The sequence below is a fragment of the Sebastes umbrosus genome, chromosome 1 (genome assembly GCF_015220745.1).
Source record: "Sebastes umbrosus isolate fSebUmb1 chromosome 1, fSebUmb1.pri, whole genome shotgun sequence".
Taxonomy (NCBI): Eukaryota; Metazoa; Chordata; class Actinopteri; order Perciformes; family Sebastidae; genus Sebastes; species Sebastes umbrosus.
The window spans coordinates 26,252,862-26,276,273 of record NC_051269.1 but is presented as its reverse complement, the minus strand read 5'-3'; the positions used below and the strand labels follow the sequence as shown (position 1 = coordinate 26,276,273).

At 39.8% G+C, this 23,412-nt stretch overlaps 3 protein-coding genes across 7 annotated transcripts; 1 reads left to right on the top strand and 2 right to left on the bottom strand.

The window, feature by feature from the left end:
- Window positions 1–9,827, bottom strand: usp49 (ubiquitin specific peptidase 49). 3 transcript variants are annotated; one of them, XM_037777512.1, is made up of 7 exons: window positions 9,635–9,827; window positions 5,536–5,658; window positions 3,947–5,424; window positions 3,052–3,259; window positions 2,105–2,213; window positions 1,744–1,949; window positions 1–1,657 (listed from the first exon to the last, which is right to left on the bottom strand). In XM_037777512.1, the coding sequence occupies exons 3-7, from the start codon at window positions 5,357–5,359 to the stop codon at window positions 1,554–1,556; spliced, it is 2,040 nt and encodes a 679-aa protein (XP_037633440.1). In that variant the 5' UTR covers window positions 5,360–5,424; window positions 5,536–5,658; window positions 9,635–9,827; the 3' UTR covers window positions 1–1,553. The 3 variants fall into 3 exon arrangements, with proteins under 3 accessions (XP_037633440.1, XP_037633450.1, XP_037633459.1); XM_037777522.1 differs by lacking the exon at window positions 9,635–9,827 and adding an exon at window positions 9,384–9,581; XM_037777531.1 differs by lacking the exon at window positions 9,635–9,827 and adding an exon at window positions 9,064–9,200.
- Window positions 9,828–11,214: 1,387 nt separating this feature from the next.
- On the bottom strand, window positions 11,215–23,034 carry med20 (mediator complex subunit 20). Of its 3 annotated transcripts, none has more exons than XM_037777867.1 (4): window positions 22,890–23,034; window positions 13,911–14,056; window positions 11,818–12,071; window positions 11,215–11,735 (listed from the first exon to the last, which is right to left on the bottom strand). In XM_037777867.1, the coding sequence occupies exons 1-4, from the start codon at window positions 22,943–22,945 to the stop codon at window positions 11,514–11,516; spliced, it is 678 nt and encodes a 225-aa protein (XP_037633795.1). In that variant the 5' UTR covers window positions 22,946–23,034; the 3' UTR covers window positions 11,215–11,513. The 3 variants fall into 3 exon arrangements, with proteins under 3 accessions (XP_037633795.1, XP_037633813.1, XP_037633803.1); XM_037777885.1 differs by lacking the exon at window positions 22,890–23,034 and adding an exon at window positions 22,503–22,724; XM_037777875.1 differs by lacking the exon at window positions 22,890–23,034 and adding an exon at window positions 14,318–14,473.
- bysl (bystin-like) lies at window positions 14,992–20,542 on the top strand. Its single transcript, XM_037777670.1, has 7 exons — window positions 14,992–15,415; window positions 16,379–16,538; window positions 16,667–16,805; window positions 16,904–17,037; window positions 17,140–17,300; window positions 19,520–19,622; window positions 19,798–20,542. The coding sequence occupies exons 1-7, from the start codon at window positions 15,139–15,141 to the stop codon at window positions 20,150–20,152; spliced, it is 1,329 nt and encodes a 442-aa protein (XP_037633598.1). The 5' UTR covers window positions 14,992–15,138; the 3' UTR covers window positions 20,153–20,542.
- Window positions 23,035–23,412: the final 378 nt, after the last annotated feature.

The window sequence follows — 23,412 nt, the reverse complement described above, 5'->3', positions numbered from 1 at the left end:
TTTCAAATTTGTTTTGTCTTTTTAATAATTACCATCAGGCAAAACCCATATGACCATTACATTTATGACAGGTATTCTTACAGTACAAGACAGAACTCAAGGGGATCAGAGCCGGTGGCATGGCCACACCTGACCGCTGAAAAGTAAGACATTCATCGTCATTAGATTGTTCCAACTTTTACATAGAGTTCACAAATGTATTTTTGCGTTTGACTCGTATCAAACACGTCGACAGTTTTTCTTGATTACCTAGCAAATTCTAAAGACCTTGATAGAAACAGCAGAGTAGAAAAAAAACATTGTATAACAAGCAGAAGAATTCCTGATTTTATCTTAAATTCCTGTCAAGATGCAAGATGTACAATATATTGCTTTCAGGTGCTCAAAATAAAGTACCCCAACACATTCTTCTGTATCTCAGTCTGCCCTTTCACTCATCTTCTCATCTCCTGCAGTTAAAAACGCAGGCGCAGCGTTCTCCGACCCGGGCTCTGACTAGTCTAACCGTTACACCACAGGGGGAGCTGCCATTTAAACAAGATACAGGAGCTAAAAGATGAACAATCACAAAGATAGGACCAACGATAGTAGCCCCTCCTCAAAAGTGCAGCTTTCCGTCACTCGTCATCAATCAAGTGTTTCCGTGAAAGTGAAACATAGAATGACTACAAAATAAACTAAAACAAAAAACTATTCCTGTCCACTGAGAGCCACGGGCCTCGAGCCTAACGCACAGTATCCAGTCACAGCAGAACAATTGAGGAGAGGACATGATGAAGTACAAACGACACAGGGATGAGTAGTAAAAGTTTCCATTTCACGATAATTAAAAAAGCTGAACAGGAGGCGACACAGCGTCTGGACTTTAGTCGCTAGATTAATTTCATTCAAGTGGAAACTACACAATGATGTTGAAAGATGTACCTCTTATAAGATGTAGTGCATTGGCTATCAAATGTATATAAAAGGCACATTAAGCAACATTATTGGGATTAAAAATGCGCTAAAAATCCAGAATCTGTGTTGCCTTTTGAATGTAAAATGCTGTCTCAGGAGAGCGCCTGGTTGGATCGAGACTCAACAGACGTGAGCCTGATTGTTTTTAGAAAGACGGACACACAACGTGGTGTTCAGCAGGACAGAGTCGGACCTGCTCCCACAGTCTTCAGGCCATTAACCGATATGCTGGTCCCACAGGCCGAGAAAGCTGCGGCCTCATTTATGAAAAGGTTTTTGATTTCTTTCTCTTTTTTTAGTTAGTTAACCACCCATTAGAACATTTAAATCCAAATTATTTTCCTTCAATTTACCTTGCCATGTGTACCCTTATCATCATCATCATCATCATCATCATCTTCCTCATCTGGATTATGCTGCTCACATTTCCACCTTGATTTACGATTGTGGCTGTCCTACTGCCCCCGTTGCTATCTTTTTTTAGTAAAATCATCCCAAAGTGATTGTTTTAATGACATCTGGGAAAACATCAGAACGTTTTCATAAATGCAGCCTCGAGTTGCTGCGTTACAGGCCGACATCACAGCGAGAGGTACCTAGGCAGACCTCTGGGTATAGAAGAGGATATAGGCCTGAGTGTTGCACACTTCCTCCACACTGCACACCTTCATGTCAGAGTCATTACAGTGGACCCAGAAACCTGAAGATACAAAGACAGAGCAGGTTAATAACAGAACAACGGGACTTCACAGGTTGATGTGAATCAAGTCCGGTCTCTTTCCTCACCTCCTTCTGTGTTGTAGCAGTATGCGGTGTAGTGCCCTGAGCCGAAGCCTTTACCATGATGCATAACGACAGCAGACAGATCGTAGGTGTAGCCTCCTCTGTGGACAGAGTGACCTGAGCCTGTGCAGCAGTATGGTTTGATGTTCAGAACCTGGTCGAAGGCCACGTGGACGCCGATTTTCTCCCTATGGTTCCGCCCCGACCATCTGCCATAACACAGGGACTAGTTAGCCTCACAAGCACCGTGATAAACATAAATGCTCCTGTACTTAAACACTCTGATTTAAGCTACGGAAAAAACAACAATGAAGTTATTTAACAGTAAACAATTTTAAGAAAATCAGTCTGTAGAGAAACTTGCCTGAAGCGTTTGAGGTGCAGCCGTAGAACCTGAGGTAAACGGTAGATCAGAAGCTGCTTACGTGCCTCTGACAGAACTAAGGGTTTGTGGGATGATTTCCGTCTTCTTTCTGAAAAAATGTAAAACGATGAGAAGAAAAGTTAATCCGCAAATCAATAAAGTGGTGCAGGAATGAGTCCTAAAACCCAGAAATGAGTTAGTTGCTGAACAGATGTGTAAGTATCATAAACGTGTGTTTGCCACAGAGCTTATTTTCTGCAATAATCCAAATGAAAAATCCCATTGCTTTTTATCGAGGAAACCAGGGCGATGCTAACTTCCTGTTTGGTCTACAAAGATACGTCATCCCTTCAGCACTCTATTCAGAAGCATATCATTGATATGAGGCTTTATTTTAATGCAGAGGTGATGCACTTTATTACAATATATCAGGCTTTGCGAGCAGATAAACATTTTGTGTAGCTTTCATAAAGGCTGCCAGCCTAGTTTTCAAGTCACTGACTCCTCCAGGGCTGTCGACAGTGGGCTAACACTCCTCACTCCTCGCTCACTGCTCAGTCTCTCAGAGTGTGTGTCGGCCCACTGTCACAGTCACAACTGAATTGATTTTTAACGATTTTGTACCTTTTATTTATTTAAAAGTCTGTTTTTAAAATTCATGTCATTCAAGCTAAATTTCCTTTTGTGATGGAGCTATATCTGTATAAGTATATGGAACACAGTATTATTAACAAAGCCGTTTGTCAAACATGGATTTTCTTTTTTAATTTGTATGCAAGGTTTAAAAAGACTCAAAGAATCAGGTTTTAAAATGTTAATGTTAAATTGTGCGCATGAATTAATTCAGATTCCTCCAACTCCAGCTGTAGAGGGCGAATCTTAACAGATAACAAAATTAAATGCTAAATGCTGCCTTTGCTTTGCATCATGTCAAACGTTGTACTTACTGTTGCAGTGGTTGCAGGCATAGATGCTGCCTTCGAGAGCCTCCATTTCCGTAAACTTGGACAGCATCTCAGTGAGGGTGCAGCTGCGCTGGTAAGCTGTGGAGCCTGAGCCTTTGTCTATGCTGTGGTATCGCTCTGGAAACTCCAAAGACAAATCCCAGAACGGCTCAACTGTGTTAGACTTGTGCTTACAGGACAGACACGTCACCTAAAAAACACACACAAAAAAAAATCAATGAGCAGTTGATAATTGTTGTAGGGACAGAGAAATATACAATATTATTCACCAATATATCTCTGTGGAACACATTATTTGATAATCCCACTACCTTAGGTTTATATCAGGGATGCAGCATCCTGAAAGTCTTTTTTGAGTGATATTCAAAATAAAAAAACAAAAGAATGACTATTTTTATGTCTACAATCACATCTCATTTACAAGGAGGAGTTGTTCTGTATTCTTTTCAAATGACTTTGCCTCCCTCTCTCGCCATTACAAGTTTAAAGGCAGGTTTGGGACAAGAGCTGCAACGATTAATCGATTATTTGTCAACTTTTAAATTAATTGCCAACTATTTTGATAATCGATTAGTCGGTTTGAGTAATTTTTTAAAGAACAAAAAGTCTAAATTCTCTGATTACAGCAACTTAAATGTGAATATTTTCTGGTTTCTTTACTCCTCTATGACAGTAAACTGAATATCTTTGAGTTGTGGACAAAACAAAACATTTGAGGACGTCATCTCGGGCTTTGAGAAACACTGATGGATAATTGAGAAAATAATCTAAAGATAAATCGACAAAGAAAATAATTGTTAGTTGCAGCCATATTTGGGTGGTAAACATGGTAATCATACTACAAAGTGTTTATAGGGACACATATGTGATGTCTCACCTGGCTGAGTAACTGCCCATGAAAGATGGTGTTGAGAACCTTTAGCACTTGCTTGGATAGCTTCCTCTTTGTGATGGGGATAACTATCCTGCGTTTGGACCCCTCCGTGTCCAGCTCCTGCTGCACCTTGTCCAGCAGCTCACACAAGAACTCCTGGGCGTCCTGCTGGTCGTAACCACGGAAAGCCGGGATGAGGTTCCACACGGAGTGCAGCATGGCGAATGGAGACACTAAAGACCACCGGCCCGACCACATGACCCTGAAAAGTGTATGTAACTCATGGCACAGAGACATCTGCTGGCGGGTGGAGCAGCGAGTTGGTCCAGCCTCCTTTGGCTGGACCAACTCCGAAGCCTGCGGGGAAGGCGGGGCACTTTCTTTTTTGCCCACGGGCAAATTCCAACTGCCCGCCTTCCCCATGCGTCCAAGAGGGCACCCTGACAGTGCTGTGTTACCACTGCTGACTACACCTCCTGTCACACCCTTCAACCCCTGGGAGTGGTTGGTCTTGGCCAGCAGCTCCTCGGTCTCACACAGGTCCAAAGTGAGAAAACACTCCCTGAATTTCTGCAGGTGGCTCAGCACTTGCAATATTGAGTTCATGTAGCATGTGTTCCCCAAATTGCGCAGACCAGTGACACCTGGAGCGTGTCTCCGGCGGGTTACCGCTTGTGTGGAGTAGTACCTCCTCAGTTTAGCAGCTCTGCCATTCTGAGGAGCCTTGCGGGACAGGGTTAGAAGGGAAGGCTTCTTGGGAGGAGGAGGAGGAGGTAGGCGTTCTGGAGGGTCTCGAAATTTGCGAGGAATGAGTGTGATGGTTGAACGGGGCGCCTGAGTAAGAAGCCTAGCACTCTTTCTAGGAGGGACATTGCCAAGCTCTTCCATGAGTCTCCTTTTTACCTCTTTTTTTTGTCTTCTAGCTTCCTCGAGTTCCTCTTCACGCTTATTCTGCAGCTCCTGATGTTTACCGATCCACATCCGAAGCATCTTCCCTAGAAGTGCTTTCCTCCTGTGACGCGAGGCCAACTGCATGGCGGGCTGCGGCCCACCTTCCCCAACCCACTCTCCCCCAGTGGAGGAGCGTAGTGAGCGTCTACCTGGGCTGCGAACAGTAGATAGCGCCCCTCTGAGGAGTTTGAGGTCTCCCTCTGCGTTATCATTGAGTACATAGTCTCCACAGGCAAAACAGAACACATCCAGCTCACGCACCTCGATAGCCAGTGGGTGTTGTGACTCCTGAAAGTGTTTGAGTGAGTGCTCCTCCATGAAACGTCCGCAGGCCACGTGGGAGCACTTGAGGCAGGCCCACACTGAGTCGGTGGTGCTGCAGTCCACACAGTGCCATTTCTGTGGATTGAGGACGGAATGGTCGTGGCTGAGACGAAGGCGTCCCACGTGCTTACAACGATCCATCTCTCCCGATACACATGTGGCCTCAGTGATAGGACACACGTCCTGTAACCAAGCAGCACCTCATTCTGAGGTACAGGAAAAAAATTGTAAAAGATTCAGATCTGACCATACAATCCAGTGAAAGGACAGATAAACACACATCAGTCTGAATCATCCAGATGACAAGGTTTACTTACTGTAAAAGTAGTTTGCTTGATCAGGTTTGGGACAATACATCACAACATCTGCAGAGAACTCAACAGCAATGTTCAGCTTGATCCCCCATGTCCACCATCACCACTGGCACCAACAAGAACAATCTGAGAAACCAAATTAATAGAGCATAGTTGCATCAGGACTCTGGTAAACGTTTCTGTTTCTTTTATTAACAGATTTTCAACTAAATAATGAGACGATGCAGCAAAACTAGGAATATCAAAAAATAACAATGTTCAAAACAATACAAATAAGGTATTTCCTGAGAAGACTGGTCACCATACCAGTAATTATCTCAGCACCTTAAAGGTATAGTTTGGGTGTTTTGAAGTGGGGTTGTTTGAAGTCTATATTAGGTGCATTACTTACAGTAGAACGGTCGGCACGCCCCCAGTTTGGAGAAACAGACAGGAGTACCGACACTGGAGCAAAGCAATACAGTGCTGTGGACGGGGACGGCAGAAAAAAATATTTTAGCCACCTAGAAGAAAAGCTCATCTAAAAAAATGTATATCAGTTTAAGTGTACACTATATTTAGAATATTTTCACCACTTTATCCTGCTGTCAGACAGCCATTTCCTTCTCCTTTCTGACAGGGAACTGAACTTAAAGTGAAACTTATCTTCAAAGCCAGCAGGCTCAGATGATCACTTTCAGTTCAGTTCGCCATCGGAAAATATTCTAAATATAGTGTACACTTAACCGATATTTTTTTTTTTTTTTAAGTGAGCCTCTTTTAGATGCCTAAAATCCGTTTTTCTGCCGTCCCCGCCCACAGCACTGTGTTGCTTTGCTCCTGTGCTCCAGTCTGTTTCTCCAAACTGGGGGCGCATCAACTACTGTTAGTAATCACACCTACTATGGATAAGTACCTCTTCCAACCCCACTCCAAAACACCCGAACTATCCCTTTAAGGATACCCAGGATTTAAGAAGTATTCAAAAACACACACTGAAACACACAGATATCCACTAGTGTGGGATAATATTAGATCATTTGCAATAGTGAAAAGAATGGTTTGTTTACAATGTTTATCAAAATGTGGGTTCTCTAATGTGAACTTCTCCAGAATTTTGGATTTGAAAACATTTAATAACTTGAACATGCAGTTAATCATTTCAACAACTTATTAAAAACAGTACCAGAGCCTGAGAATTTAACATGACTGCAAAACTTCTACACAAAATGGGGTGTCACAGTTTGACATCTGTGATGTCGCAGTGATATCCAAAACAGGATAAACATTACGTATAAAAAACACTTGATAAATGCGAGACTTTGAACAGACGATTTCATAAAATGCCTTTCTTCACTTATGTTTTTTTTAAGGGTTTTCCTTGACTTCACAGAGAGTTTGAGCTGTGGTACACCATTGATATTGTAGGCCTGTGTTGACCTGTAATATTGAGCTATACAATAAACTTGACCTAAAATTACCTAGGATTATTATTAGAGATCATTGGCAACCTTTGGAGTTAAAACAGAACAGAGTATAGTTCTTATGGTGAAAATACAGTATATTTGTTATATTTGTGCTGGTAATGATTAAGTCTGATGTTCATTGAAAATATGCCCCTCTCATTGAAACACAATATATGATAATTTTCTTAGTGACAATATTTAAAGATCTTTTACGGCCAGACTTAGAAAAAGGTTGATCTGAAGGAGAATGGCTGTCCATATAAATTATGTGGTTAATCCGTGTAATTATCTACCTGTACTACACCATTGATATTGTCGGCCTGTATTGAGTTGTAATATTGGGCTATACACATACCTGACCTGACATTACCTAGGATTAATAGTAGAGGTCATTGGCAACCTTTGGAGTTAGAACAAAGTATAGTTGTTATAGTGAAAATACAGTGTATTTGTTATACATGTGCTGTTAATGATTAAGTCTGATGTCCAGTCCTCTCATTGAAACACAATATATGGTCATTTTCTTAGTGACAATATTTAAATATCGTATAGTACTTGGTGGCAAAAAGGTTGATCTGGAGGAGAATGGTTCTCCATTTACATTATTTGGTTAATCCATGTAATTATGTACCTCACTGGTACCAGCGCTGTACTACACCATTGATATTGTAGGCCTGTATTGAGCTGTAATATTAGGCTTTACAAATACTTGACCTGACATTACCTAGGATTAATAGTAGAGGTCATTGGCAACCTTTGGAGTTAGAACAGAGTATAGTTGTTATGGTTTAAATACAGTATATTTATGTTATTTCTCATACATGTGCTGTTAATGATTAAGTCTGACGTTCATTGAAAATATGCCCCTCTAATTGAAACACATGTATGGTCCATAGAGACAACATTTAAAGCTCTTATAGTACTTGGAGGCAGAAAGGTTGATCTGAAGGAGAATGGCTGTCCATTTACATTATGTGGTTAATCCATGTAATTAAAGTACTTTACCGGTACCAGCGCTGTACTACACCACTGATATTGTAGGCCTGTATTGTGCTTTAATATTAGGCTATTCAAATAAACTTGACCTGACATTACCTAGGATTAATAGTAGAGATCATTGGCGACCTTTGGAGTTAGAACAGAGTATTGTTGTATTTGTATTGAGCTGTAATATTAGGCTATTCAAATAAACTTGACCTGACATTACCTTGGATTAATAGTAGAGGTCATTGGCGACCTTTGGAGTTAGAACAGAGTATAGTTGTTATGGTGAAAATACAGTATATTTGTTTTGTTATTTGTTATACCTGTGCTGGTAATGATTAAGTCTGATGTCCAGTCCTCTCATTGAAACACAATATATGGTCACGTCCATAGACACAATATTTAAAGATCTTATAGTACTTCGAGGCAGAAAAGTGTACCTGAAGGAGAATGGCTGTCCATTTACATTATGTGGTTAATCCATGTAATTATGTACTACACCATTGATATTGTAGACCTGTATTGAGCTGTAATATTAGGCTATACAAATACTTGACCTGACATTACCTAAGATTAATAGTAGAGATCATTGGCAACCTTTGGAGTTAGAACAGAGTATAGTTGTTATGGTGAAAATACAGTATATCTGTTATGTTATTTGTTATACATGTGTTGGTAACGATTAAGTCTGATGTTCATTGAAAATATGCCCCTCTAATTGAAACACATGTATAATCCATAGAGACAATATATAAAGCTCTTATAGTACTTAGAGGCAGAAAGGTTGATCTGAAGGAGAATGGCTGTCCATTTACATTATGTGGTTAATCCATGTAATTACCGGTACCGGCGCTGTACTACACCATTCTTCTTGCTATTTCTCTTTGTGTAAATCATCCACTACTTTTTAAAAACTACAATCTTAACGAAAAAACACACCATTGCACCCTGCAAAGCCGATGCAACTGGTTTCTCTATCTGGGCTGCATATCAAACCAATCCGTGCTATGTTGTGTTGTGCTTATTGACGCTGTGTGTGTCGTCTATTAACGCATGTGATATTAACAAATGTTACAATAACCCAACTGTGTGTGTGTGTTACCGTGTTTGTTAAAGCCTGTCGTTTGGACCAGACCGTGCTAAGCCATGCTAAGCTACGCCACCATCACCATGTTGAGCCAGAACAAAGAGCAGTCAGAGGAGCCACTCTCTCCAGGAACATCCGACAACTTTGTTGGTCTGAGGCAGCTCAGCTCAGCCAGCCATAAGTTAGCTAACACTGCTAACCTGCTACAGCTACACGGCGGCTCTGCGCTGGGTTAGCGTTCACCTAAAGCCTTCTGCTGTCTTATCTGATCTAATAATCTACTTTTATTAAACACAACATGATTCGCTTGTAGTAGCTTATTTGTATTAGCTTACCATAGTGGCTACCAGTTAGCTACACGGCTAACGGCTGAGGACAATCGAAGTTAACCTAACGGTTGTTGTTGCTAACGGTAACTAAGTACTAACGGCTCGCTAGCGAACTGCGCCGTTAACCGTTTAAAAACTCCCCCGATGACTTTCATCATCACAGAGAGCCGGTTAATAACCGTTAAACACCGGGCCTCATCTGTCGGTGTTATCGGTAGTACATTTGTTAACATCTCATAACAGAAGGGTAACGTTACCATCGCCAACAATCCATCCATCCATCCGGTACACTCAGAGCTGGTTGTTGTCCTCCTCTCTCACAGATTGAACAACCCAACTCTCGATCCGAGCCCAGACCCGGCTGCTCTCATTGGACCGGGACTCCGCGGCAGCCCGGCTCCCATTGGCGGAGTGGCTGAACAACAGGCAGCAAGGATGGACCGTCCGTCCGTCTCCGTCCGTCCGTCCAGCAGAGAGGCCACATGGAACAATAACCGAGGCTAGACACACCGACACGGGCGAGGAAGGACAACTGACCCCAGTTATCCCCTGAAAGTCCCAATGTGTGTCAGCTGGTTTTTGTGGTAGTCTGATATAAAGTGCATTAGTGGATGTGGAGCTTTTAAAGGCAGTATTAGCTGATTCTGGTGCTGAAACTGTCATGTGGAAGGGACTTGATTAATAATCTAGATTTAGGGCCTCTATAGCTGCAAAATGATTGTGATTCAAGTTAAAGCTGCAGTGGGTGGAAATGGAGCAAATATGATTTAAAAAAAAAAGTTATGTTTCTTATAAAACAGTCACTATATCCTGACAGTAGTGCATGAGACAGGTAATCAATCTCGGTGTCCTTCTGTGCTCCTAATGGCATCTGCAAGATTTCACAGACCGGAGGAAAGCAACCAATCAGAGCGGCGCTGGAGCCTTGCCGTCTTTGAGCAGCTGTCAATCACTCTCGAACTCTGATCAAACGGTCGAACTAGGCAGTGCAATCAGTGGCGGATAAAGGTGGTCTGTAGTTATGTCACGAGAACCGGTACTTCGGTACCAAGTAGATGCCAATATTTAAAAAAGGGACAGTACTCTTTTCCTACAGTACCGAAGGTACCGTACGATGCCTTTAATGGTCGTTGGTAGGGATGTGACAGTGAGGAAAATTTTCCCACTAGTTAATAAACTTGTGACAACACCGGTGTTACCGATTACACCGGACATTTTACAAGAAAGATTACAGTCAACATGTGCAGAGCGTTGAATCTGATCTTTACCGTTGGGTGGCGGTGTGTCTGGCCTCTCCGGTAGCGCTTTTCCTGCATGGGTTCTGATGCGGGGGTCTACTACTACTACACATCCATGATTCATCCCCTTACTGTAGATGCTTTCATTTATTTTGCCTAATTAGACAACATCTTTCTCATTATTTTTCATGAATGACATTTTGATGTCATGTAGGAAAAGCACAAGTGTAAATAATAAAATTTATGTTTGCTCAATTCTATTTCGCCATCAGTCATTATTGGTGGTATTAGTAACACCTCTGTATTGTGCATGCTGATCACTAGTATGGCTTAACAGGCAATTTAAACTGAACAGAGACCTAATTTATGTTACCTGTATTTTATTTCTACAAGTCAGAGTCCCTACCATGAAAAAGTCTATTGAATATACACCATCAGTGAACTGAGATCAGCAGGTCTCTGCACAGATACACAGAGACATCCTTGTGCATATTTCAATAAGGTTTATCCTGTTCAAAACTTTATCAACTAATTAAACATAATAAGCCTTTAGCCACCACCCGTTATAGGAAATCTAATAAGATAAACCAATAAGAAACTATCAATTATGTGTAATTTTATTTTCAGCAAAAATGTCTCTAGAGAAGATTACAACCCCACCAAGAGGACATTTGAAGTATGAGTGTATGATTATAAAAGGATCATCACAGTAGAATTGGTCAGAAACACAGATTATAGCATCTGTTTCTCTTTAATACAAGATGCTTTCATCAAAAAGGAAGGTGTAATGCAAAGTTGAAAGCTCAGACTTTGAAAAATGTCTGGAAAACATGCTGATCCATAGGACCAGAATTAAAGCGACATCTATACAAAAGTTCTCTCCATTGCCACTGACAACTCAACGCACATTAGTTCCTTGGATTTGCTGTTTACGAAGTTTGTTGAACAACTCCAGGTACTGAGTCATGGTGTCAACGCAGTCTGATGGTGCGAAGAGTCCTTCAGGCTTGGCAGCGAACACAGACGGCAGGTCGGGGGTGCTGGAGCCAAGAAAGGACTGCATGAACTCCTTAGTGAGATTCCAGCAGTCACCTGGAACCACACAGGGACAGTACTCCACCTGAGGGAACACACAAAGAGTTAATGCAGTCACAGTGGGGAAATGTGTTTCCACTCTCACCGATACTCATGTAACTACATACCTCTACTGATATCCCTCTGGCACTGGAGCCCATTGTCACAGTACCAACTTTTATCAAGAAGTCACAGTAGCGGAATCTAGTGCCACGACACTCCACCTTGTGCCCCTTGGCATTTTGGAAGTGACTTTTTAGCTTCACCATGAGGACGTCAAAGTTTGCGTCGGCTACCATGCAGGGTCCGCCTTCAAACAGACCCATGCAGCTCAGGGGAGTTTCAGAGTTGTGCATCACGTATAAGAGCTTGGTGGGCTGACCTGTAACAGACGGGAAACACTACTGTCAGAGGTGTCTAGTAAAGAAGTTTATTCAATCCAGTACTGTATTTATGTACAATTTGGAAGTATTGACACTTAAATATTTTCCCTTTGCAACCTTTTTCCTTAAGGGACCCGTTTTCTATCATTGAGTAAACGACCCCTGACTAAGTACATTACAGTACAATACAACTGATAAACTGTACAATTAACCAAATAGTGAACGCAATAACTGCAAGAAGTTTGTGTAAAACGAGCAATATGGATACATTTTGAGCAGATTATTTCCTGTAAATATTGCATTAGAGATGAGTTTTTCTGTTATTTTTAGGAACTTTTAATACCATTATCTGTCTGTAATATGTTTATTTTTTTATTATTATTTTAACAGTCATACATATTTAATAGGCATCTTTTTTTGTTGTTGACAAATTCAGTGTATAAAAATAACAATTTTATTTATTTTTCTTCACAGAAATGAATTAAATGCTGTGAAATAGGCAGGGTTGGAAATTAGCACAAGCCAACAGCCAAATGCTGGTAAAATATGTGGCTGCTAGATTTGCTTCTCTCACCAGCCAAAACAACAATGGTAATTTATTGAGTGGCTGCCACAATGGCAGGTGGGCAAAAACATTAGTTTCGTACACTGGATATAGGCAGTATATTAAAAAAAAAAAAAGTTGTCTTACACCCCTTAAAATCAAGAAGGCCTCACGACCCCCCGAATATACGCGCAAAAACAATACTGAAGTCAAATTAAAGAGGGAATCCACGGCGCCCTGTATTTGCTCTGGAAGCTAGGTGTGTGTTTTTGTTTTAAGAGCATGAGGAGCAGATTATTAACGCTGCAGGGTCGGCACCAATGAGAACCAATGACTTACTGTTTAAAGCAGTCTACAGTAAATCATTTGTTACAACAATACTAATACTATAAGACAGTGAAAAAACATTCTTTAACTATTTCTTACACATATATGCCATCAATGTTAAATTCTTGAATTCAGGATCTTCGCATTTAAGGGATTATTATTTCATTTTGGTATTGATATTAGCACACCATCTATTTTATACATTTGTCTTACATCCTCTGTGGCTCTGGAGGGGGCTTTTCTGAAGAGAAAATAACCCTGATGATGTCATCAGGGTCAACTTGGTTTAGACTTGAGACTAAAAAAATTGTAAGGGAAGCCCTGTATTACAAATTGATGATAAGGACTTTAAAAGACGTGAGATTTCCAGGGTTTTTGGAGCAATATTATGGACTTCAAAGTCAGGATATCTTGGCTTCAGCTGGCTGGACTTTATGGAAGTGCAATACTTAATCGCAGGAATATTCCCTATCCCTCTTAAGTACCATGAGGGTGCGAGTAATGTCACTGAACTGTAATCAGGGTCTGAAATTAACCTTTTTCCTCACCTGCCCCATTGGCAGGTCACTAAAGATTTCTACCGGCCACTCAATTTCTTTTGTCTGCCACTTCTGAAATATAGGTAGAACGCTTTAAAATAGTAAACACTGAGTCAGCGGTACCCAGACCATAGAATTTTGGAATATATCGTGTAACCTTATATTATAAAAGTAGTATAAATTAATATTTAATTTAGGCTTTAGAATTGCTTTTAAAAAATAATATTTCTTATTATAAGGAAAACCTGTCTGCCATGGTGGCAGGTGACCTGAAATTTTTACCCTGTATTTGGCAGGTGGCAGATGCTAATTTCATTCCCTGACTGTAATATTAAGATGTACTGTTTTCTAATGTTCTTAGACAATTTATCAGAACGATTACGTTAAATCTGATGCTCAAAGAAAAAAGGCATTTGATTAAATATTACCGGGGATATTTCCTGTTGCATGGTATGTCTCACAGTCTACACAGAAGCTGCCCTGCTTCACAGCACCCAGCTGCTCCAGTTTCCTGTGCAGGACGTCCACTGTCTGCTGCACACTCTTCCCTTCTGTCACAGGCACCTGGCACACACTGCAGGACACACAAAGCACCACGTTATGTTACAAAACACCAGCGTAATATACAGCTTTTTTAGCTGTTGTGTGCATGTGAGGTTATCAGAAACACATCGTGTGGATGAGAGTGAGCGATGCAACATATTAACAACTATAACAAAGTATTACGTGCCATGATTGAGGCGAGAAGATTAATATATATGTAAATTAAGTAAATAGTGTTCCTAACATTGTTATAATTTTAAATATAGCTAAAACCATAATGTAATCATCTCACCAAGTGACCCCCATTGATGATGCTTTGCCTCCAACTGTTTTCTTGTTTTTCGGTGCAGCATTTTTACTTCCGGGTGAAAAGTGAGACTTCCGGTAAAGTTAAATAAAAGTATTTAAGATTTTAAACTGCAAATAAATATTATTGATAATTCATGATATTCACATAGCGTCGATAATAAAACAGTTTAATATATATAAAAAAAACAGCTAATGTAACTCTACATTCTTTTTTTTTTTTTTTAATTATTATTTCAAAATGACAGTATCCATAGTAACAGCAGAAAACGTTAAAAACATTTACATACAGAAGAAGCATAGCGAAAACATAAACAAAGAGCTGTGCCAAACATAAAAGGACAACAGAAATGAAACAAAACCAACATTAAAAATAAAATAATAATAATAATAATAAAAAAAGTGTATGACAATAATTTCCCTTAAAAACATTAAAGATATTGCATACATTCATTGTTTTCATTGCTTTTTTGTTTTGTGAGGAAGAAATTGTTGACAGATATAATTCCATTTCTTTCAAAAATACAAAGAAATTAGGCTTTTTTTTTTGGTAAATTTACACTTGTGAATGTGGAACTTCACGAGAATTAAAATTAAATGAATAAGAAAAACATAACTCTACAATCTTGCTAGGTTATGAAGGAGTTACGTGACGTAAATTACGTCACTTCCTCTTTTGAAATGGACATCCGCAGCACGTGTTGAACAAGCGACTGTTTACAGTACTTGTTAAATCTAAACGTTTTGGCAGCACATGCAACCAAACAAAACACAACTATTGAAGCTAAATCTTCCCGTCAAACAGCGATGCCGAAAGTGAAGAAGTCCAAAGGAGGAGGAGGAGGAGAGCCGAGCGGAGGAGGAGCGGTGGCCGTGCCGCTTGCTGAGCAGATCCTCCAGGCGGACACCATGCGAGCCCGAGGCCGGGTGAAGAGCAGAGACAGCCGGCCAGAAAACGAGGACAACTACGTGGACGAGCGTCTGTCGAGGAAGATCTTACAACAGGCACGAATTCAGCAAGAGGAGCTTCAGACGGAATATGGCCTGGCACCGGAGAAGAAGAAAACACCAGTCACTGTTCTCGGTAATGTTGAAGATCTGTCCTCCTCAATAAGTTACATGAATGCATTAAAGTTAGAGATATTTGAATGTCAAGTATTTAACAGTTAGTCAGTTGATGTTTTTTTTTATTTTTTAGGCTTAGTCTGGGTGATTGAGCTAATAATTTCACTAAATGCTCGTTTGATTAGAGGAAAACAATCTTTCAATATGTGTGAATGTGTCACCAAGGCTCTATCTAGACCACAGGTAAATTAAATAAAGAATACTCTATATTATTTTTTATATACACCATAATATTAAATATATAAACAATAAGATTGTGGTGTGACAGGACTACTCTACTTTAAAGTGTCCATCCATATAGGCACACTTATTGAGGATTTAATTAATGGGACACACTCTTGTGAGTAATTTGTATTTTTACATGTTCAACATTAATTACGCAGTGCTTACTAAAAAATATACTACATGAAATTGGTGAAGGAAACAAATAAATCAAGAATATTTTATTAAAGGAAAAACCTTGACACATCAAACTAGTGTTGTCACAAAACTGGAATTTCTAACTTTGATACAATACCTTGAAAAATATTGATATATGATACCATTTTCGACACCACGGGAAAAAATTGACACAACATTGGGGGCATCACATTTTAGATTTTTATTAAAAGATAAATAGTGTGTGTGTCGACTCACTGTTGGAGAGAAGAGAGAGCAGAAAGACAGCTGGTACCCATGTATTGATACTGCGGAAAATGAGTATAGAAACTATTTCCAATATTCAGAATCGATACTGTGATATTTTTGACAACACTACATCACACAAATCCATTGTGTAGTGTACATATAGAATATGTTTGATGGTGTAAATCTACTTCAGATCATTAAGCAACATCACTTAACTATGAAGTGCATATCTTAAACAGTACACTGCTGGAGTGAGTATCTTAATGACCATCTTTGTCTTGTTAATCAAATCTAGGGCCTGACACTCAGGATGCAGACTCCGATGAGGAGTGGCCAGCGCTGGGAGCAGCAGGTCCTGATGACGATGGCGATGTTGTGTGTGAGACCGAAGTCACCGTTGACCCTGATGACGAGAAGGCCATGGAGATGTTCATGAATAAAAACCCTCCGATGAGGCAAGATGCAACATAATCCTGGCTCTATCTTGAAAGTGGCCGTGGAGTTTGAATTTAAATGACACACACAACAAGCTGAATTTCTACTTTGAGTGCTTACCTGTGTGTTCTCTTTGTGTTCCTTGTAGACGGACCTTAGCTGATATTATCATGGAGAAGATTACAGAGAAGCAGACTGAGGTAGGGACAGTGATGTCAGAGGTGTCAGGGCGTCCAATGCCACAACTCGACCCAAGGGTAATTGAAGTGTACAAAGGTGTCAATAAGGTGAGTTACGTCTTAAAATGAGGCAAATGTCCATTTAGTAAATGTGAAGATCTCTCCTAGTGAGCCATTAAATGATCATTTCTGTTCTTTTGATTCAGGTTCTGTCAAGGTATCGCAGCGGGAAATTGCCAAAGGCTTTTAAAATAGTCCCAGCACTCTCAAACTGGGAGCAGATTCTTTATTTGACTGAGCCTGAGACCTGGACAGCAGCTGCCATGTATCAAGCTACAAGGTTGGTTTGTGTTTGGCTTTACACTGAGCGAGTTATCGTTTTTACTGCACATATTTCAACATGGTACAATTTAAGTTTTTTTTTCCCATGCTTTTGTTATAGAATCTTCTCGTCCAATCTGAAAGAGCGAATGGCCCAGAGGTTTTACAACTTGGTGCTGCTGCCCCGAGTACGGGATGATATTGCGGAGTACAAGAAACTCAACTTTCATCTCTATAGCGCTCTGAAGAAGGCCTTGTTCAAACCAGGAGCATGGTTTAAAGGTGAGACCATTTTGCGATCTATTTATTTCAATGTTCTTACACACAACATAACATTGGGCAGTGATATAAGATACAATATCAATACACCTGCATCCTGACAAAATATAGGATTATCAACTAGTCATGAAGACCAAAGAGAATGGAAAAACAAGAATAACATAAGTAAAATTATTTACTACAAAATTAAAAACAATTAAGAAAACAAGGATACAAAAAATAAAGAGAGACCCAAAAAATGGAGCGTGGAATGATTACTAAAAGTATATGGGTCATCTTGGTCATATAGGTCTAGGCTGAGTAGAGAGAGAGCGGGGGGAAAAGCTGCAAGGTATGACCATTGTAATGGATATTGATTTTCTTTTTTAAGACTGAGGGGAGAAGATTGATATCAGAGCTGGAATGATTGTGGATTAATTGATTATCGATCGTCAGAAAATTTAGTGGAAACTATTTTTCAACTATTTCTATTCGTCAATTTTTTGGTTCCAGCTTCTAAAACATGAAAATTTGCTTACCCATCTTCATACTTTTTAAAAAACTCAATATTTTTGGGTTTTGAACCTAATTTAAAAAAAAGATGCTTGATGACATCACCATGGGCTCTAAGATATTGTGATGGACATTTTTTCACAGTTTTCTAAACACTAAACTATAGAGCCAGTTGTTGTAAGAGTAGAGTGCTTAGTGTATGTGGTAAGTGAGTGGTGAAGTGAGCGAGAGCGGCGGCCAAAAACGATTCTTATTTTCAGGTGATTATACCCTAAATAAAACATACTTATTAATATTTTATTACATTTCTGCCACTAGGTCCCCATAATTGTTACACACTGGTCCTTTAAATGCTCAGTTCATGCTGCACTAAGCTCTCGTCACGTGACCCTTGAAAATACAAAGTGGGTAAAGTGAATGGAAGAGAGGATTTGACTGTTTGTTGCATAGAAGAGAATACCATCTTTCTGGGACGTGTCACGTTTCTAATTTCAGCACTAAATTTAGAAATTTTATTCTGAGGACACTGACGGAGGATTAGCTGGTGTCCACAGGGTAAATAACACCATTGGTTCTGGAAGCTCAGTAATTACCACACTCAAATTTAATTGGGTCAAATTCAGACAATGATTGTTGAGGGATTTTTTTCTTCCATCCTGTCGATCCTGTGTTTACAAACCGTCCCAGTTTAATGGAACTACTTTCGTTCAAACATCCCGTGACCTATAATTACAAAACCACCAGTATGAGGCAACACCACTAGGTGGCAGTGTTGCTCACAAATACGCTGAACTGTAAACCACACACAGTGTACATGAGAGAACTGACCACTAGTGATTAGCATTTTCCATTAATTCTTATATTACCAAGGTTCATTTAATTTACTGAACAAATTAAGTATGTGATTAATGAAATTGATTACAGGAGTTAATTTTTTTTTTTTTCCATTTGATCAATGAACCTGGAGGCTCTGAATTAATGTGTTGCATCATTGACAAACAGAATTATACCATGGGCAATTATTAAGTTTAATATGTTGTGTGCAATACATTGTCACACGTAATATAATGTCATCATGGCACAATGGAATAGCTATTTCAGTTAATTAAAAAATTCTACAGGTATTCAAATTAGTATCAGTCTTGACTGTGTGCTATTGAATCAGAATAGCTTATTGTGAGCAGAACAGCTATTGATATGTGACTGCAGTACCTGTAAAAGTTTATATTAAAAGAACAATATGTGACATTTAGGGGGATCTATTAGCAGAAATGGAATATAAGATAATTAATAAGTATGTTTTCTGTAATGTTTAATCACCTGAAAATAAGAATAGTTGTGTTTTCGTTAGCTTTGAATGAGCCCTTCATATCTACATAGAGAGCGGGTCCTCTTCACGGAGTCCGCCATGTTGCACCGCCATGTTTCTACAGTAGCCCAGAACAGACAAACCAAACACTGGCTCTAGATAGGGCCATTCATATTTTCACATTTTTCGCGTCGGTCAGTAGTTCTCCTAAATGCTTGGCACATGGAAGTTTCAGTTGGTTGCAATTTGCAACTTCACCGCTGGATACCACCAAATCCTACACACTGCACCTTTAACCAGTTTAATCCCTTTACTAAGGACTAAGAGTCGGCCTGTGCTGCATCTGTCTTTCGCAGGTTCCCCACCTTTTATGGAAGTGCTGGAATACTCTTTTAATATTTGTGCCTCTTCTGTCACACAGGTATCCTGATTCCTCTTTGTGAATCTGGGACGTGTACTCTGAGGGAAGCCATCATCATCGGTAGCATACTCACAAAGTGCTCAATCCCTGTGCTCCACTCCAGGTAATGTTTCCTTTTCTCTGATACACACACACCTGCAGACAGATGTCAGCATCGTATCGTTAGCTGTAGGATCCAGCCAGGTGTTCTTGAATGCTTTATATTGTGTGGATAAGCAAAGTCAAAGTTGCATAACACAGGAGGTCGCATAACATGCAAAACCGTTCTCATCTTTCAGCGCTGCAATGCTTAAGTTGGCAGAGATGGAGTACAACGGCGCCAACAGCATTTTCCTCCGCCTCTTGCTGGACAAGAAATACGCCCTGCCTTTCCGTGTCCTAGATGCCTTGGTAGCGCACTTCCTGTCCTTCCGCAGTGAAAAACGTGTGCTTCCTGTGCTGTGGCATCAGAGTTTACTCACCATGGCCCAGCGCTACAAGGCTGACCTGCCCTCTGAACAGAAGACCGCACTGCTGGAGCTGCTCAAGATACAAACACACCCTGTGATCTCTGCAGAGATTCGCAGAGAACTGCAAAACTCGGAGTCGAGGGATCTTGAAATCGGGCTCCCTGTTACAGTTGAGATGGACTGAGGGTTCAGTCTGGTCTGGCGTTTCCTCCTTCTCCTCTGATGCAAATGATTCATGGTTTCTTCAGCATGAAGAAAATTGTGTTAAATCTAACTTCATTATTCTTCCTGACACACGAAAGGACAGTTTCAAAGATGGCAGTGTCTCATTACAGTGTCTCAGGAGCCATAATTCTGTTCCCTGCTTGGAGGAGTTTGCACATTTAAAATGCACATCAGTAGTGATGTAGATGTTGTAATTTCATATCAGGAATCTCTGAGCTATTTTCCCGCAGTTGCAGGGCAGTGATTGCTTGGGAATACAAGGACTGGTATTTGTGTTCATTTGATAAAGAGTAACTTTGTTGTTTTGAAGCAACAATTTTGGATTAAAAACAAACTGAATCCTTAAAAAGTTGGTCGGGGAGCATGTGTTTTTCTCCATTTTATGTTGTCAACTGTTTAAAGGAACAGTGTCGGGGATCTATTAGCAGCAATGAAATATTTCATAATCATCTGAAACTAAGAATCGTTCTGTTTTCGTTAGCTTACAATGAGCCCTTCATATCAACATAGAGAGCGGGTCCTCTTCAGGGAGTCTACCACATTGCTCCGCCATGTTTCTACAGTAGCCCAGAACGGACAAACCAAACACTGGCTCTAGAGAGAGTCTTTCATGTTTTTACGTTACCTGAAGGCCACCGTAGTTCTCCAACGCGCTTGTGAAACTGCGTTAACGTAAGAGTGGAAAACCATGGTACCGCCGTCTGACTTCGGGTCGCAGAATATGAAAAAAAATAACTTTTTAAGTTTAGTTCATCCCTTTTTGACCCTGATAAAGAAAAACGCCTTATATTTTAATATTATTTTTTTTAATTTTAAAACAAAAATCAAATAACCACTCATTTTAGTTTTTTAATATCCGTTTGTGAAAAGAAAACCGAATGACCAAAAGATACACTGACCGTAGAGGGGTACTCAGTTGGTTGCAATCTGAAACCACACCACTAGATGCCACCAAATCGTACACAATGGACCTTTAAGTGATACATAAGATGGATGGTAAAAGACTGTATTTGCAGCCTGATTTTCAAAACATTCACTTTACTTGCCTTGGTATCTTATCTTCAAATAGGAAATACAATTTGATACTGTTGTTTTTCTGGAACAAATTTAACCTTCTCTGACCTGTCAATTTTTTTGTTTTTGTGTTGAGTTTCTGTGTTGAAGAGTATCAGACTCATTCATCCACTGAACACAAACACAAACATTTTTAAATTAGTAATAAAATAAAAATCATACTAATATTAAACAATAATGGCAAAAATATTTAGCAAATAGTCAATAGGTTTAGTTTTGATTTTTGAAATCTGAGATTTTATTACGAGGATTTCGTAATGGACTTTTTTCTGGTAATATAAAAGTCGTAATATTACGAGAATAAAGTCTTTTTTTCTCGTAAATTTCTGACTTTATTCTCGTAATATTACGACTTTTTTCTCGTAATATTACAACTTTATTCTCGTAATAATACGACTTTTTCTCGTAATATTACGACTTTTTTCTCATAAAATTATGACTTTTTTCTCGTAAATTTACAACTTTATTCTCGTAATATTACGTCTTTTTCTCGTAAATTTACAACTTTATTCTCGTAATATTACGTCTTTTTCTCGTAAATTTACAACTTTATTCTTGTAATATTACGTCTTTTTTTCTCGTAAATTTACAACTTTATTCTCGTAATATTACGTCTTTTTCTCGTAAATTTACAACTTTATTCTCGTAATATTACGTCTTTTTCTCGTAAATTTACAACTTTATTCTCGTAATATTCCGTCTTTTTCTCGTAAATTTACAACTTTATTCTTGTAATATTACGACTTTTTTCTCGTAAAGTTATGACTTTATTCTCAAAATCTCCGATTTTTTTTCCTCAATGTGGCCCTAATACTCCGTCATATGAAATATATAAAATTTGTTTCAAAAAAGCGCATCTCTCACCAAGTGTAGCCTGTTACAGGTTAGGTTAGGTGTTATAGGTTAGGTTAGGTGTTATAGGTTAGTTTAGGTGTTATAGGTTAGGTTAGGTGTTATAGGTTAGTTTAGGCGTTATAGGTTAGGTTAGTTTAGGTGTTATAGGTTAGGTTAGGTTAGGTGTTATAGGTTAGATTAGGTGTTATAGGTTAGGTTAGTTTAGGCGTTATAGAGGTGCTATATTGAAGGTTGCTTTAAAACGAGGCGGCAGTGAACGTTACAGAAGAGTTAGCATAGCTAGCTAACGTTAGCTAACTAACTGAAAATAACGGCCGCTAGCTGGTTTAACGGTTTATTGATACTTTAATGATTAATCGAAGTCATTATTGAAAACTTACTTCATCTAACTTCGTCGAATGGATCTTAGTGAGGATGGGCAGCTTCAGAGTATAGATGACGGTGATAACGGGCGGGATGTGGTGCTCCGGGCGGGCCGCGACCCCCCGGTGACCGGAGACCGGAGAACACTGCTCAACCTGACGGCCCAGGAGAAGAGCTGCCGGCCGGCGTCTCACTCCGGGAGAGTCCAGACGGACATCCAGCCCTACATGAGGAGGATCCTGGCGGTGTGGATGTTTCAGGTACGCACATCATCATCAGTAACGTTATCTTATAGTATCTCTCCACATAGCTGACTGCATGGCTCTTCTGTTGTTCAGGTGTGTGAGGAGCAGAAGTGTGAGGAGGAGGTGTTCCCTCAGGCGGTGTACTACCTGGACTGTTACCTGAGCCGGTTCCCCGTTGAGAGGTCCAACCTGCAGCTGTTAGGAGCTGTCTGCATGTTCCTGTCCTCCAAGATGAGAGAGACTGTCCATCTGACTGCCAGCAAGCTCTGTATCTACACAGACAACTCTGTTGCGGTCTCAGACATCCTGGTAACGCTTTGTTTTTATATAAACTAATAGTTTAACCCTCTGAGACCCACAATAGACCTGTATATGTCATTTCTTTAGGGGGTTAAAGGGGGTCTTTAGGGGGAGATAGCAGGTCAGCAGTAGATGTCACATAGAAGTGATGAACATCATCTGAAAGCTGAGAACCTGAAGATTAATTTGAGATGCAAAGCACTGTATGTCAAGTTGTTCTAGTCATAAATCAGAAATAGACATGAATTAATAAATGATATAATTAAAATAAATGTTTAAAGTATATAAGGGCATAGAACATTATGATTGAAGTATATGATGGTCATCCCCATGCTCTGTTATGTCTCATAAGTTGTTGCAGCAATTTTGGGGTTGATACCAT